The 16,596-nt window shown below is 42.0% G+C and overlaps 1 protein-coding gene across 3 annotated transcripts in view; it reads right to left on the bottom strand.

Moving 5' to 3' along the window:
• Positions 1–16,596, bottom strand: part of LOC134537359 (abscission/NoCut checkpoint regulator) — a 113,078-nt gene that overhangs the window by 63,117 nt on the left and 33,365 nt on the right. The window contains exon 1 of one of the 3 annotated variants that reach the window (XR_010075984.1): positions 1,092–1,332. The exons of 1 other annotated variant lie outside the window; for it this stretch is intronic. Coding sequence is in view for 1 of the 2 variants with exons in the window: in XM_063377712.1 (XP_063233782.1) it covers positions 1,092–1,139 (48 nt within the window). In the remaining variant the exon portion in view is untranslated. Of the gene's footprint in view, positions 1–1,091; positions 1,354–16,596 lie in introns of those variants that run through there. One more of the 3 variants, XM_063377712.1, reaches the window with a different exon arrangement.

Below are 16,596 nucleotides of genomic sequence, written 5' to 3'. Positions count from 1 at the left end.
TTCTTCATGTGTACCTTAATGTTGTATTTTAATAGCTATAGACTCAATAAAACTTTATAAAATATTCTAAAATGATTCTCATTCATTTTATTAAATTTTTGGTTTGTTCTTTTTCGTATTCAAATACTATATCATCTAAATCTGATAAATGTGACGTGGTATATATCATACGAATACCGTTTTCTATTACTTTAAAGACAATTAAAACAAATATTAACCATTTAACAAAAAACTTTCCAAAGAAAATTTTGCAGACCTGTGTAATTAATTACATCTACAAATTTAATCAAGCATAAGAAAATATATTGGGTACGTATCAAAACTACTGAATGCAATTTTATCATTTTGTGAAATTCAACCCCTAAGGGGTGGCCAAGGCATGTGGTTTTAGAAAGAAAAATTAATACTTCTGAATTATTGAAATTAGAGGTAAGAAACTAAAGAACAATGTGCACGTAGTTCCATTTATCTACATTCATCCTTTAAGGAGGGGAAAACGAAGGTAGGTTTTGGTTTCTCTCTTTATCATTATCCCTTTTGTTACTATCACTGTAGCAACTTGAGCTCATGTCTCATAAGCATTTTTTTTGCATAAACTGCACTCATCAACTTTTCTGCATCCATGTTTGATGGGAAAGAGACGAGACATTCTCCTGAACAAACTGAAAGACGGCCATGCTAATATTTATTGCTAAGTGTCGCGTCGCATCTCCCTCGGTGTGGCCACCCACATAAAGAAGATCTGTTTTATTCACGAATGTCATGTCTCATCTCATCACATCCAGTGTAGCCAAGCCCTAAAAGTACTTGACAGATCGCTATGTCCTTTACATAATTGTTTAAATAAAGTTAATAAACTAAAAAAATTCATTTTCACAATTTTTTCTTTACTTTTATGATTGCACCTCTCTCGTAATTAATAACCCTTAGGTTACACAGCTGAAAAATTTACAGGTTAGAAACACAGGCCAGGAATACAATTAAAAATCACTAACTCTAAGATCAAGCTGACAATAGTAAGCGAGATGGTGTTAGCCATATGCATATACACGTATACACGTTAAAAAAATGTAATTAATAAATCTTATTACCTCTCGACAGAAAAATCCAAATGAAGTCGCGCATCCATGACATGACATTTTGCCCAAATTAAGGCAAAATGTAGAGAACAAAAATATCTTCCTATTCAAATGCCACAACCAACGTATTTGTTAAGTTAGGAAATCGTCGAATTAAATCTTTAAAAAAAATTCTTCAGATGATCATAAAAGTTTAAAACATTACAACAACAATAACACCTAGAGCCTTAGTATATACTGCCAAGAGGACGGCACTTGTGTCTAGCCGCTGACAACTGTGCCGCATCTTCGGCTTCATTCGGGAATTCAAGCCGCTGCTCGTGAGTGTGACAGTGCATGAACGACACAATAACCACAACAATTTTTTGTGCACTCACACTTTCAGTTACCGTGTTCAAATAAACTGCCGTTAACTTATTAGATGTCATTCTTAAAATTAGCAAGAAGTAATTTAAAGAAATATTCAGTAGGTTAGCTACATTATAAGTACTTTAAAACATTGTGGATGGTTGGTTATATTAGGTGACGCCAAACATTAGTGCTCCGCGCGAAAGTCGACCACGGGGGTACTGTTAGGTGACCTGAATACCTGGACTTTGAAATTAACATTCAGCACTCTAAAAAACAATATTAATTAAGTAATGACTATGCTTAAATATTAATTGTAATTCTGGACTTTAGCGCGATCAGGCGGCGTGCATGGCCCGGAATTACTTTTGCACACGACACGTTTTCGCGGGAGCGAGGCTGGGGAGTCGTGCGGACGTCACAGCCATCGCCAGTTAATCACCGCCCTCCAAGGAGACGAGACGCGAGTCGCCCGCGGAGCCTCTCGACCTCCGCCCTTGCTATCTCTACCGGAATTGCGTGAGTTTTCAGCCCATCAGAAACGTGTCCTGTAGAGCGCGGCTCCCAGTAAGCGGGTCATGCACGACGCAGCGCATGTATAGCATGCCTGACAATAAATCACTTTGAATTGAGCCCCCGCGTATTTGTTACAACGCCCGTAGTATAGCGTCCCTGGTGGCTAAAACAGCCGGGGGTAACTCTGACGGAACGACCCTTACTGCCTGCCGGCCACGTGGCGACGTCACGCCCTGAGTCAAGAGTCTCGGCTACGCACTAGCATGTAGCTATTATTGCTAGTTGGCGCCCAGAAGAAACTCCACACCCTCAACATCACCTTGGCAGAAGGCAGAAGGCGTCATAGGTAAGTATAGCTACATTAAAAAAACTGTAAAATCATTTTTTGGTTGCTTAGTAAATAACTTTTTAATATGTAGCTATCCAGCGCTAGGAAAACGTTTACATGATTTCACAATATCTTTTATGTAGCTATCCTAATCAAATCAACCGTCCACAATGTTTTAAAGTATTTATAATGTAGCTAACCTAACCTAATTGACCATTGGTTATCATGAGTTGTCCATCCTTCCACGCCGTCTTTTTTCGTCAGGAGTGTCGGGTGTGTCGAGGGGGGCGCTTGTTACTTTCACAAACACTCGCAAAGAAGTAATCTATATCGCCCAATTGCTTTTTGTGTTCTTTTCTGTTTTGCATCATGTAGGAAAGTACCTTATTCACATATAGTTTCTCGTCAGTGCTGACTTTCTTCCTCTTAGGTCGAGTATCATTTGATATTTCTTCAACCTGGTATTCAAGGTGTTCATTCACATCTGGGCTGGTCGGTATTTCCTGAGCCTTTTGAGAAGTGCATTGCAAATCAACATTGGAATGTGTTTCTCTCCCTAATACATTTGGTTAGAGCCTTCAGCCTAAATTAATTAGAGTATTGTGTAACGTAAATATGACCTCCCTGTTTTTTGTGTATAACTTGCAACAGGAGCAGTCAACAAGTGACGAACAGTCTCTGGTGTGACTCTGATTATTTAAACTTAATTTATGTAAACATTTTAAATCTAATTCTTAAAGAGTATCTGCAAATTAGGTTAATCCTTATTATTTAATGTACGAATTTAGAGCCACTTTCAATCTCTTGTTATTTAAATAATTTCCGAATAACGGAACATTAGAAACCTTGGTGCGAGAGAATGCTGAGCCCTTCCCTCGCGCCAAAGGCAAACGCCAGTACATTGCGACTCGCGGACCGGGGCGGACGTGCGTCTCACGGGGAGACATCATTCTTTGTCTCCACTGAAATTCACTACTGGTAACTATAGTCATTAATTCAAATCCTTTTCGTTGCTTAAAATCCCCGTGCGTACCCGGTCCTTTTTACGGTGTAGGGCCTAACCCAACCTCTTAAATATAAACTCCCCGCACGAAGTATTACGCGGGGCAGTTTTTAACATACGGCACGGGCCGACTCCTGCCACCGATGACTTTTTGATAATCGTCGAGTGCACAAGCACCGACAACAACGATACATAGGATTTGTAACTAATTAAACTGCGAGCTGCGGGCCACACAAGTGGACCCGGGTACCGCAGCTTTTGCAATTTTCGGGATTGGCCTCCTCCAATCGACCTCCCCCTTAACCTCGACTGGCGTGAGGGTTTAAGATTAGTGACGGCGCACCAGAGCGCCCAGTGTCAATTTAATGTAATTTTATAGGGTAATTCAACGTGCATCGTGTAAATGTGAAAGCTTATCTTTCTATAATTGCCGTCAAAACGAGAGGCCGACTTAAAGTAGTCGGCAGGAACTAATGTGTTTGTGTATTAAAAAAAAAAATGCATTAAACAGGGTTTATGAAGGTAGTTTCCAATAAGAGAATATTTAAATTCAAGTTTTACTTAAGCCCAGACCATAATTAAGCTGCACAATACACACTAGCAATAGAACATTTCATACAAAGTAACGTGAAATACCATGATCATGAGAATTTATCATTAGAAGTTGTGCTGTCCATGAACATCAAGACATATAAATACAAAAAAAAGTACAATTTAGCGAAATACAATTGCCTCAAGTAATGATATCCTGAAGGGACACACACGAACAAGTACGCCTAATGTAGACGAGCATTACAATTATCATATCAAGGCCATGAACTTTTTTAACGCAGGTATCGCCCGCATAACGGGAGCATAATCCCTGTACGAACCATCAAAAGGGCCGTCGTGTCAACCAGCTCAATTACCTAACAAGGATTACGCCACAGATACAGTATAATAATTTAACGTGTAGCAAAAATACATGAATCATAAATGCTATTACACGCGATAAATAACATTATCATAATTAATAATAATATCAACTTCTCGGGGGAGAAATTAAACAACAGAAATTTAAATCCAAACACAATTTTTTCCAAGGTGGCAGCCGAAAGAGAATTTATACTAAATAGCAAAAAGTTAAAGTATGTGGATTACATAAAGGCAAGGGCCACCGCCTCACTCACGAGAAATAAAAATTACATAGCTTTCCCCCCGAGGTCGCTCTCACACGTCGTTGAAACTCTACTTGAAGACTACATGCTCATGATTACCAAAATGAGAGAAGAAGAAGGAATAAATCCCTGATGACTGCTTATATTGAATCGGCGCGGCACAGCGCGCATGCGCCAACCCCGTGATGGGAGGCGAGGAGAAACAAAACACAACACTAAGAGGAGGATGGCGGAGGGGGAAGGACGCGCCGACGCCTGCGGTGAAGCGCGAAGTTTGAAGGCAGCGGACCAGACTGCTGCAAATGTAAACTGCAATTGTAACTATTCGAACCAATTAAACATCCACTCTGCACACTCCGTGCGCGACGTGTTACCGACAGTACAAAACCGAATCCGTGTGTTATTGTGTGAGTCTCCCTAACCCAGACAGAAATCAGCGTGTTATGCTGCACACGGCTTGTAACGTGTAAGGGATCCCTCCAACCACAACCACCGCCGACGGTCCTAGCGGGCCACGCAGGGGCATTCGCACCCAACGACCCAACTTTTGGTTAGACACAGAGCTAACCTGGCGCCCTCTCGGACACATTTTTTTTAAGAGCCAGTTTTACCGCTGGGAACCACGCCCGGTCTCGAACACGAGAAACCGGACGACGGCACAGTGAAGGCGGTCTTGGGGCATCAGGGCCTACTGGCACCTTCCAGTACCTGTATATGAGATCGAGAGTTGTGAAAATAGTGGCATTAGTGGCATCTCCCAAGCTGGACAGGGTCAAGGGTTATATTAATGAGAGAAGGTGGTGATGGTATGGTCAGTAGATTAATGGGTTTGAAGTTTACACAGAAGGAAGTGGAGAGTACCATATTTTTTGTTTGCCATTACAATCCTTCTGTTGTACAGGGTTCGATGAACCAGTCCCTCAACATTTCGCCCATCTGCTCCTGGGTGGCCTCCTGTTCTCGGAACCACACACAAACACTTTCACCTTAGTAGGGTATCAGTGGGATATAATGTTCTATGATTGTGGTGCGGCACAGCCTTTCCGCAGCTGCAAACACCTGGGGCTGACGTTCCAATGAATTGTTTATGAGAGTGATGTTCTCACTGGGCACATATGACAGACATCGGCCTGTCTAGGGTGAAGCAGAGGGAATAGGGGTTCGGATGACGATGACCGTTAACAGTCCAGAAGTTGTGCTTGCCAAATTATAACCACACAGAACGGTACTCGGTGGTGGCTTCCACCGAGGCCAGCCATGGAACCCCCAGGATGAGATCCGCCTGCAGGTTTGTCACACCGAGAGTTTTCGTGTTACTGACATAGTCCCTCATGTCGTCTCTTACTTTCATGACCCCTGTCGTGGTTGTGTTAGCATCTCTGGTGGCCAACTGAACCATCCCAGGCCGTGGCATTGCCTCACCCTCGAGGACGAGGAATGCCATGATGTAGGAGTGGCTGGCTGTAGTGTCCACCAGCACCTCCATATCTCCCCCACTCGCCCAGATTGGAATCCGAAGCAGCTCGCCAGCCTCCAGCTCCAAGTTCCCGAGACGGGCCATGCTTCACCGGGTCCGACAGCTGTGGCCGGGGTTGCCGGGGACATTACATGAGCATTGGTGCTCGTCATGGACTCGGGGTGAGGCTCTTCGTGGTGCTGCAGTTCAGCCACGCTGACATCAGGTGGGTGGAAAGGCACATGTGCCCGCAGCTGTGGCCAGGGACACTGATGATGTGTCATGGGCGGTGGCAGTCGCCGTGGACATAGAACCAGGCTTATTGTGATGGTGAAGGCCAGCCATGCCAGTGTCAAGTGAACCAGGCGGCATGTCACTGGTGGGTTTTCGATTGAAAAAATTAAGAATTATAAAACTAACCCGTACACCGACAAACATACTGAAGTAATATCCAGTTTATGATTGAAGTAGTGGTCGTTAATTTCAGCCAATAAAAACAGGAGTGAAAGTAACCATGTTATTAAAATAGTATTTTCTAAATCGTAGGTAATGTCTGCAATTTGTAATTGATTTCTGTTTATAATCGTTGTTGATTAATAATTCGTTAAGGTAACATTTTTTAATCATAGTGAAATTCGTATTCACTTTGCCATCAACCGGCCTCTGTAGAAGGTCTGGGAAGTACCTGGTGGGCGCTACGGGCGTCGCGGTGCTGGTGTTGTCCGGAGGGGGGCGTCAGACTTGTGAGACACTAGGTGGTTGGGTCCGCTGCCCCTGCATGCCCCACCAGGTACGCGGCTGTGAATTTACCCTGAAACTCCCTACTTGGCTGTGAGGCCGCTCGGCCATGTGGAGGAGGGAATGGTGTGGAATAATCGTAGACGACACAGTTAATATTAAATTGGCTTTTAATCCACGGACTTCTCCGGTGGTACACATGGGTACGCTGTACACCCTACACATACACTATGCGGTGGCAGAAATGCTACAAAAGCTGGTATAGTGCGCTATGCGGCGTCTAAGCTGTTGTATTATTACACTGATTATGCTGATTACAGAACATAACACGACACTAACATAACACTGTGACATTGCTGTGGCAGTCTCGTGGGGATGTGTTTGCTAGTTCGCTGGAGGTGGCCAGCGCCGAAAGTTAATTGTCTTAGGAGGGCTCAATGAGCGTAGTCCTAAATGCGATTCTACACTTATGTGCGGTTGTAGCCGGCAGGCGTATGCGCAGCGATCTTAACGAAAACGCTTTGGCTGGAGTCGGCCAGTGCTGTAAATTGCGTGGTCCGCGACGTGGTGCGGAATCACCAAGGAAACGGTCGAGATAAGCCCGGGTCCGCGAAATACACGCTGTAATACCCCAAGTGTCTTAAAGAATAATGAAATAATAAGGTTAAAAGATTTGGAAGCTTTGATTACTGAGGCCCTCAATTAATAACTATAAAAGTCAACAACAGAGGCGACACTAGAAATAAACAAAGAAAATTTAGGGACTCCCTACAAATACTTGGGAGTAAAAGGATCGTTATTATATATTAAATAAATAAAAACAACTGTTACGTCTATAGACTTCCTTATTTTATTAATCATTGTTCTTTTTTTTGATAGATTAAATTTTCCTTAGTAAAGACTGTTTTTCATTGATAAGTGATCTTATTTACATAACTCACAATTACACTTATTATATGATATTCCTTAACGTTATTTACGATAGGGCCGGCCCCGAATGTATAACAAAAATTAAAATATTTAAAAACAAGAATGAAATTAACATTGGTAACTTTAAAGATTGTACATATAGTCCTTTCCAAAACATAATATAAATTTCTTCTCCTCGAACTGCTTTTTACTGTCCGCTGTCTTAACTGGGTTACACTAATCTTGGGTTCGTGAATAAAAAGATAGAATTATGCGGGTATCACCCGGGGCTGTAGGTAGACGGTGATCAAGGTAATAGGCCTAATGATGTTGGATTCTGCGCAGGAACCGACTCCAGAGGTTCTGGCAGAGGATTTTGGTTGCCCCAAACTTGGAACCCTGTCTGAAACAAAAGTCCAAATTCCAAAGAATTAGACCTGTTTCCAGACAGTATACTTAAATGGCGCAAAAGGCCAATAGAGGGAAATAAAAGGGGGGGGGGGATGACGTCAAGACTTACCAAAACAGGGTGTTGGTCCTGGCGCTCAGGAGAGGGCGTCTCGTCTCCGCAAACTCGAACCACGATTCGCGGTAGCCACGGAAGTCATCATGATTAATTAAAAAAATAAATTTATATAAAAATACTAAGTTTCTCTACTTTCAACTAAACTACTGACTGGTTAATAATTTTAGCTAGGGACTCCATCCCTTTAGTCTGAGAAGACTACATAATATACGATGTCGATGATTCGCAGAAGATCGCAGATACAAATGGTACCAGTCAGTCAGGAGGCGCGCACCGAAGTAAGTTCAGAGCGGGATCTCACCAAGATATCATAAGCGCGGGGTCTCTAGAGAATGGGAGGGGGGGGGGGGGGTAGGCTCTGAGCCGAAAATTATCGAGCCCACCCGAAGGTGTCCGGCATAAAAAAATTAGATCTTACTGGAGTGACTGCGCGACTGAGGCGCTATCTTTTGGTGGCGAGAGGAAGTACTAATAAATCGACTTGTGACCGACGAGAGTGTCAAGCTAGGGGGTTAATGGAGTAACCAGTGGTGCCACCTAGCGGCCTGAGACATAAGGAGGGGAGAGGTTGTCGTTACCTCCGCGCGAGTGCGGTAGTGTCGGCGCTGCCGACGCCTCACAAGTGGCATTAGTTACCACAGCCGTCGCTAGGTGTCGTTAAGGTGCAGAATCGTAACTGCGGCTGTCAAGCCTGAGATGGCCTTGACTTCGGTTAACGCACTCGAGCGGTCGTCGCTCCTAGCCACTTCTGAGAAGAGAGGGTGGGTGAGCAGGCGGGGGGGGTGGCTTCAAAAAACGCATGGTCTGTGGGACACAAGGCCCACGGCATCCTCCTGTCGTGTCTTGCTGCTAGTGAACCTTATACCGATTCGTGACAGAGTTAGCCGGGCTCAGCACTGCTTCACAAGCTGCTCTTAGCAAAAGGTGACCCGCGAAGAAATAACGTTACCGGCCCCGACGTGCCTGGAGGCGGGAGAAATATTAGCCAGAATGCTAGCCTAGCATGAGGCTGGGAAAGAAAATCAGCTCGCCTCTGAGAACAGAGGCTGAGGGCCTGGCCGTAAAGAAAATAAGATGAGAGAAAAAAAAATAACATTTCCAAAATATTTCAGATCACAAAATTTTAAATAAACGTGCCTAAATCCCTAATACACGGCACATACTCCCCCGCGTTAAAGCGGAGCTTAGGGGAAAGCAAAAACAAGAAACCAAAAACTTCAGTAGGACGAGTTACCAGGTTCGCCTGTATCCTACTACTTACATGCTAAAACACAAAAAAAATATTAAACACTCTTATGAACTAATGTGCACATTCTTAATGACTAACATGATTAAATTCATTATCTTAATTAAAATTATTAACTTAAGTGGCCACTTAAACTAACACCTTATATTAAGTTTTCTTACAAACTAGTACCATGGATTTTTATTGTTACTTAATGTTACTACCTAGGTTTTGTATCCTTCAATTAAACTCCTTATTGAGTCTTAAGTATATATATTTATATCTGGCATGCCAAGGCTTAGAGAAAGTAATCGCTCCTATTTTAAATTCGGATGCGCTTTCTTAAGGTGGGAGATGTGCGCTCGTGTCACATACTCTCCGGAACTGGGGTCGGCTAGACTCACAGTCACTGGGGTTAGAAACCGTTGGATCTGTAATGGTCCAGTCCAGCGATACGACAACTTGGCCGATCGCTTATCGATGGCCTTACTCTGCGGATGTGCTTTGCACATTACCGTGTCACCTACCCTGTAGGGGTTAGGGGAGTGGTACTTATTGTACCTTCTCTGACTTGTTTGGTGAGCCAAATTTAAATTCCTACGCGCCTTTCTCCAAATCTCCGCGATGTCCTTGGGATCATCCGGCAGTAGGTCTTCGAGAGACCAAAGATTGGAAAGGGGTGTGTTGGGCTTATAAGTAAAGATAATCTCAAATGGGGTGGATTTGTGTCCTTCATGTCGGGCATAATTAAATGCCATCTGTAACCACACCAAATTACTGTCCCATTTTTCCTGCGCATTCGCGTGGAACGCTATGAGCGCCGAACGAAGATTTCTATTAAATCTCTCCGCGTGCGAGGGTTTAGGGTAGTATGGCGATGTTGTCACATGCTGTATACCATGCGAGAAACACATGTTCTTGAAAGTTCTGGATGTAAACTGTGTTCCGTTGTCGGATACAATTATGTTCGGTAATCCTGAAGTTTTAAAAATGTGATTTTGTAATGCACGCACAGTGGTGTCAGCTGTAGCCTTACGGAGTGGAATAAGCCAAACGAACTTAGAAAAAGCATCTAAGCCCACAAGAAGCATAGAGTGTCCGGATTTGGATCGAGGAAATGTCCCTACAAAATCAATAAAAAGTTTTTGCATAGGTCTTTCGGCTACTTCTGAGGCAAGAAAACCGTACTGTGTATTTTGTGCAGGTTTACTTAGTGCACATAGCTTACATAACTTAACTCGCTGTGTAATGTCCCGGTGCATTCCTTCCCAAATAAAATGGCGTCGGATACCTTGAATGGTTTTATAAATACCTAAATGGGCACCGAGAGGTGAACTATGGTAATATGTGAAAATCATATCACGCAGATTTTGTGGAAGAACAATTTTAAAGTGCCTTGACTGTTGTGTACGTTTTTGTAGGAGACCTTTAGCTAACTTATAAAATTTCGGAGCTGTACCCGCTTTAACTTGTTCAATTATTTTTGCCAAATATGGGTCGGCTTGTTGATGTGTTTGTATGTCCTGAAAAGCTAAGGGGAAATCGGTTAGGAGTGCCTGACACGAAATCTGAGGTTCCTCCTGAGATATTGCTTCGGAGGGGTTCTCGAACATTCGAGAAAGTGTGTCAGCCACAGTGTTTTGAGTACCGCGAATATGTTGAATATTAAATTTGAGAGAAGAAATTTTGGTGATCCACCTTCCAAGTTTTCCTAATTGTTCAGGGTGAGCTAACAGCCAGGCGAGTGCCTGATTATCAGTTTCCAATAGAAATTCCCTATGTTCCAGAAACTGTCGGAATTTATCAATACCAAAAACTACTGCTAAACATTCCAATTCATACACTGAAGATGCTTTCCTTTCCTGAAAAGTTAATGTACGTGAGGCGAAGGCAATGGGTTGCCTGGCGCCATCTATTTCTTGAGACAATACCGCCCCTATAGCAACACTTGAGGCGTCTGTTTGTAAAATAAAGGGTTTACTAAAATCTGCCATGCGCAGAACAGGTGGATTCGCTATAGCTTCTTTCAAGAAATTAAATGCCTTGTCTTGTTCAGGACCCCAAATATATTGTGTATTTTTCTTACGTAATGCATTTAAAGGTGCCGCATGCTCGGCGAAATTTGGTATGTATTTGGCATAAAAATTAGCCATGCCAATAAAACGAGCTATGCCCTTTGTGTCTTTAGGTGGTTTGAATTCCCTGATCGCCTGTGTTCGTTCTGGATCAATTGTAACACCTTTGTGTGATACCAAATGTCCAAGAAAAGATATTTCGGAAGCAGCAAATTTTACCTTTTTTGTATTTACAGTGAGGCCTGCCTTGCGCAGTCTTTCAAGGACAAGAGTCAGATGCTGGATGTGTTCCTCAAAACTTTCTGAATAAATTACAAGATCATCCAAATAATTGTAAACAAATTTAAATTTAAAATCTCCTACTACTTGTTCAAGAAGTCGTGTGAGTACTTGAGCACCTGTGGCCAAGCCAAAAGGTACCACATTATACTGGTAAAGATTCCAAGGTACGCAAAATGCGGTAATAGGTTTTGAGTCTTGCGTGAGTGGGATCTGATGGTACGCCGAATTGAGATCGAACACACTGAAATACCTGGCCTTACTAAACCAATGAAAGGCTGAGTTCAAATCTGGGAGGAGTGTTTGCGGTATTTTAATCTGTTTGTTCAGTTTTCGATAATCAGTGACGAAACGTTGTTCCGTGCCCTTGGGTACTAGAAATGCAGGTGAACTGAAAGGAGAATTAGAAGGTTCTATTACCTTATTATCTAACATTTTCTGTACGTGTTTTCTCATAATTATCATTTTAGGACCTAAAAGTTGATAAGGGTGACTTTTGACTGGCGTGGTATCAGTCAATTCAATTTGATATTCAATTAGGTTAGTTCGACCTAATTTCTTAGTAAGCACATCTGAAAATTCATTACACAAATCTCGAATAGCAACTTGTTTACTGGGCTCGAGATGATCCAGGGACAAAGACTTTCTCTCGTCAGTGTTGGTAGAAACATTAGTAATTTGTCCTGACCTTTTATTTTCAGGTTCCACGAATGATATGACAAGATTTTTACTAAATTTAAATACAAAACTTCCTGCTTGTAGATCAATTAAAATACCTGTTTTAGCGATGAAGTCGGAGCCTAGAATAAGCTGCGTGGCTAAGTTTTCTGCCACAAGAAAAGGGAAATTCCAAGTGAATAATTCTATCCTGATTTTCACTATAGCCACTTTGGATATACTAATTGGTTCGTCCGCTGCAGTAAAACAGCGCACATCCGTGACTTCTGTTTTCAGAACCTGCTTGTTCTTCTGTAATTCCCTAAACAAATCGCCTGAAATAAAACTACGAGTAGCTCCTGTATCAATCAGACCAATAATTTGATTTTTGCCAAACATTGCTTTAGTGTATGGTAATACAGTTCGGACGTGACCGAAAATGTTGTGACACTTACGTTTTCCCTTGTTAGTCAGGCTAACACATGTTTTGCAAATTCTTGTGAATTTCTCAGAATTTTCTTTATGATTAATTTGCTGTGTTATAATCTTCTGTTTGTGTTTCCTGTCTTTTTCTGTGTATTTCTTTCGTTTATTTTTCTTGTGTTTTTGTTTTCCTGCGTTATGCCTTTTTTGATTTTTGTTTTGTTGTTGTGATTCGTTAGTATGCACATTATGCACTGAAAAATTCCTCTCGGATGAAGTTTTAGGTGGACCAGGTAGAAATTTGCCTGGCCACCGCCTTACGCGTTTTTTGCCTTGTTGAAATTTGGTTTGAAATTTTTGTGGTTACATTGCTCAATGTAATGTCCTGTTTGCTTGCAATAATTACAGAAAGGTGTTTGTTGTTGTATGTTCTTGTTTGAACCATACTTATTATTTCTGTAGTAGTTTGTTTTCTGTTGTGGGTGGCTATTTTGTTGTTTCGTGTATGGAAAACTATTTGCAGTTTCTGCCTGAGAATCATGCTTATCCACGGACTTCGCTGACCTGTTTCTCTGAGTGTCTGCATATTCGTAACTCATGGCCTGTATACAGAGTTGATCTAGTTCTACAAAACTCCGTGGCCTAGCCTGGAAAACAGCGCGTGAGCGCTCTGCCTGATTTAGTCCGTCTACTATGCAACTAACTATTTCGCTCTCTGATACGCCCAATCTGAGAACCGCCGCGGCTTCTCTGATTGATGCTACATAGTGTGGCAATGCTTCATTACTTCGCTGTAGCCTGTTGTACCATTCCAAACGGTAATTTGTCAAAAGTCTGGCAGGTATAAAAAAATTCAAAATTTCTTCGTGGTATTTGTCAAAAGAGTAACTATTTTCTATTGCTTGACTCGTTCTTTCACTCAGTGGTGGTTGGGTGTAGGGAAAAACTATCTCCAACAACTGTTTGTCAGGAATGCCCCCTTTCTGTCTGATTTTAAGTAAGTGCCTTATGAATTCGATTAATTTATCTGGGTCAAGACCACTTGTTTCGGGAAAACCAACAAGTAATCTCTCGACTGGATGAGCAATTTTCCCATAACAGCTATACTCAGCCGCCCTTGGCGTAACTGGTAATGTTGTTTCTGGTTGATTCTGCGTTGATGGCGGAGGTGGGGGTGAAGGATGTGCAATTTGCGCGGTGGGGATGGTAGGGATTGGAGTTCCTTGCCCGGATGTCAATAAAGAATGAAACTGGGAATATGGATTAAAATATGACTGGTTTGTGGTGGATAGGAAAAACAAATTTTGCTGTGTTAAAGGATGCGGATTTACAGGCAAATTACCGGAAAATGTGACACTGGTGATGGGAGCTGTAGAAGCATGCACGCCTGAGGGAATTTGAGTGGTGGCTGCTGGGATGGGAGGGGTTGAAACTGCGAAGAATGATTGAGATGTTGATGAAATGGGCGGAACCTGCCTTGTTTGGCACAAAGATACTTGTGTGTCGGGTTGCCTTATTTCCTGAGGAAATTCCGGATTTTCACTCTCTACATTTCCTAGTGTTTCCATTCCTAGGTTTTCTGCCTGGGCCATGTTGGCCCGGGGGTCCTGTTGAGTTTCTAATTGGGCTTCCCTAGCTTTCAATTTAATTTGGAAGGCGTTTGTCTGTTGCAGACAACGATTTAGCTCTGTTCGATAAACACCATTGAGCACATCTGCGGAAAGTACCACAAGATTTTCCAGTCGTCTGGTGACATGCTCTAATCGCAAAATGTGTCGCTTTACATTGGGCAAATTCTCTTCTACATCTGAATAACTTACGAAAGCAGCTATGTCGTAAAATTTGGAGCAAGCTATGTTGAATTCCTCGAGTATTTCTAAATTTAGATTATGTACTGAGGTAGGTAACTTATCACGTACTGCGGCTCGAAGCCTCTTTCGCAGCTCTTGCGCATTTCCAGTAGTTGGTAAATTACGCAACTGCAACTCGTAACTTAATTCATCTACTAATAATAGCTCCGGAGTAATCATCCTGTCCGGATTCATAGTATTACACAAAACAAAACACTACCCTCTTAAAATTATCTCTTAAACTTTAAACTTAGGTATACACTTAAATCTAGCTTATGATTAAAACAATTGCTTTATTGCGTGGGAAGTATGTGCCTTCATAATTTATTATTATTATTACTACCCGCATCGGGAAATGAACGGTGTACTCTGGATGTAACAAGCTGTCAGGTTAGCTTGCACAACACGGTACCTACAATGAACGTCACGTCAGCCGGCAGGACTGACCTTGGCGCGCAGTGCCTTTAACTAGGGGTGTGGGGGGGAGGGGGGGGGGGAGTATCTTGTCCAGCGGACACGTCTCTGTTGATAAACCACGCGCGCGGGCTGCCAGCTGCCTCACAGCGCGCGCTCAAATGTAAACACAGAGACTGAAGTGCAGCAAAACTTATGATAATTTTAAAATTCAAAGGTCAATTTAGCTACTATGTGTATCAGCGGACAGTTCACAAATTACTTACTACAAAAAGATTCTAAGTGACAAAAAAATATATATAAAAAAAATTTTTTTATTCAATTTTTTTTTTAATTTTAATATTAGGTATGGCCTTTCAACTTAGGTATGCCTATAGACGTAACCACGCTCTGCTACCATTTTGTAATACCCCAAGTGTCTTAAAGAATAATGAAATAATAAGGTTAAAAGATTTGGAAGCTTTGATTACTGAGGCCCTCAATTAATAACTATAAAAGTCAACAACAGAGGCGACACTAGAAGTAAACAAAGAAAATTTAGGGACTCCCTACAAATACTTGGGAGTAAAAGGATCGTTATTATATATTAAATAAATAAAAACAACTGTTACGTCTATAGACTTCCTTATTTTATTAATCATTGTTCTTTTTTTTGATAGATTAAATTTTCCTTAGTAAAGACTGTTTTTCATTGATAAGTGATCTTATTTACATAACTCACAATTACACTTATTATATGATATTCCTTAACGTTATTTACGATAGGGCCGGCCCCGAATGTATAACAAAAATTAAAATATTTAAAAACAAGAATGAAATTAACATTGGTAACTTTAAAGATTGTACATATAGTCCTTCCCAAAACATAATATAAATTTCTTCTCCTCGAACTGCTTTTTACTGTCCGCTGTCTTAACTGGGTTACACTAATCTTGGGTTCGTGAATAAAAAGATAGAATTATGCGGGTATCACCCGGGGCTGTAGGTAGACGGTGATCAAGGTAGTAGGCCTAATGATGTTGGATTCTGCGCAGGAACCGACTCCAGAGGTTCTGGCAGAGGATTTTGGTTGCCCCAAACTTGGAACCCTGTCTGAAACAAAAGTCCAAATTCCAAAGAATTAGACCTGTTTCCAGACAGTATACTTAAATGGCGCAAAAGGCCAATAGAGGGAAATAAAAGGGGGGGGGGGATGACGTCAAGACTTACCAAAACAGGGTGTTGGTCCTGGCGCTCAGGAGAGGGCGTCTCGTCTCCGCAAACTCGAACCACGATTCGCGGTAGCCACGGAAGTCATCATGATTAATTAAAAAAATAAATTTATATAAAAATACTAAGTTTCTCTACTTTCAACTAAACTACTGACTGGTTAATAATTTTAGCTAGGGACTCCATCCCTTTAGTCTGAGAAGACTACATAATATACGATGTCGATGATTCGCAGAAGATCGCAGATACAAACGGTACCAGTCAGTCAGGAGGCGCGCACCGAAGTAAGTTCAGAGCGGGATCTCACCAGGATATCATAAGCGCGGGGTCTCTAGAGAATGGGAGGGGGGGGGGGTAGGCTCTGAGCCGAAAATTATCGAGCCCACCCGAATGTGTCCGGCATA

Source organism: Bacillus rossius, chromosome 1 (assembly GCF_032445375.1).
Source record: "Bacillus rossius redtenbacheri isolate Brsri chromosome 1, Brsri_v3, whole genome shotgun sequence".
NCBI lineage: Eukaryota > Metazoa > Arthropoda > Insecta > Phasmatodea > Bacillidae > Bacillus > Bacillus rossius.
This window is presented reverse-complemented; position numbering and strand designations above follow the sequence as displayed.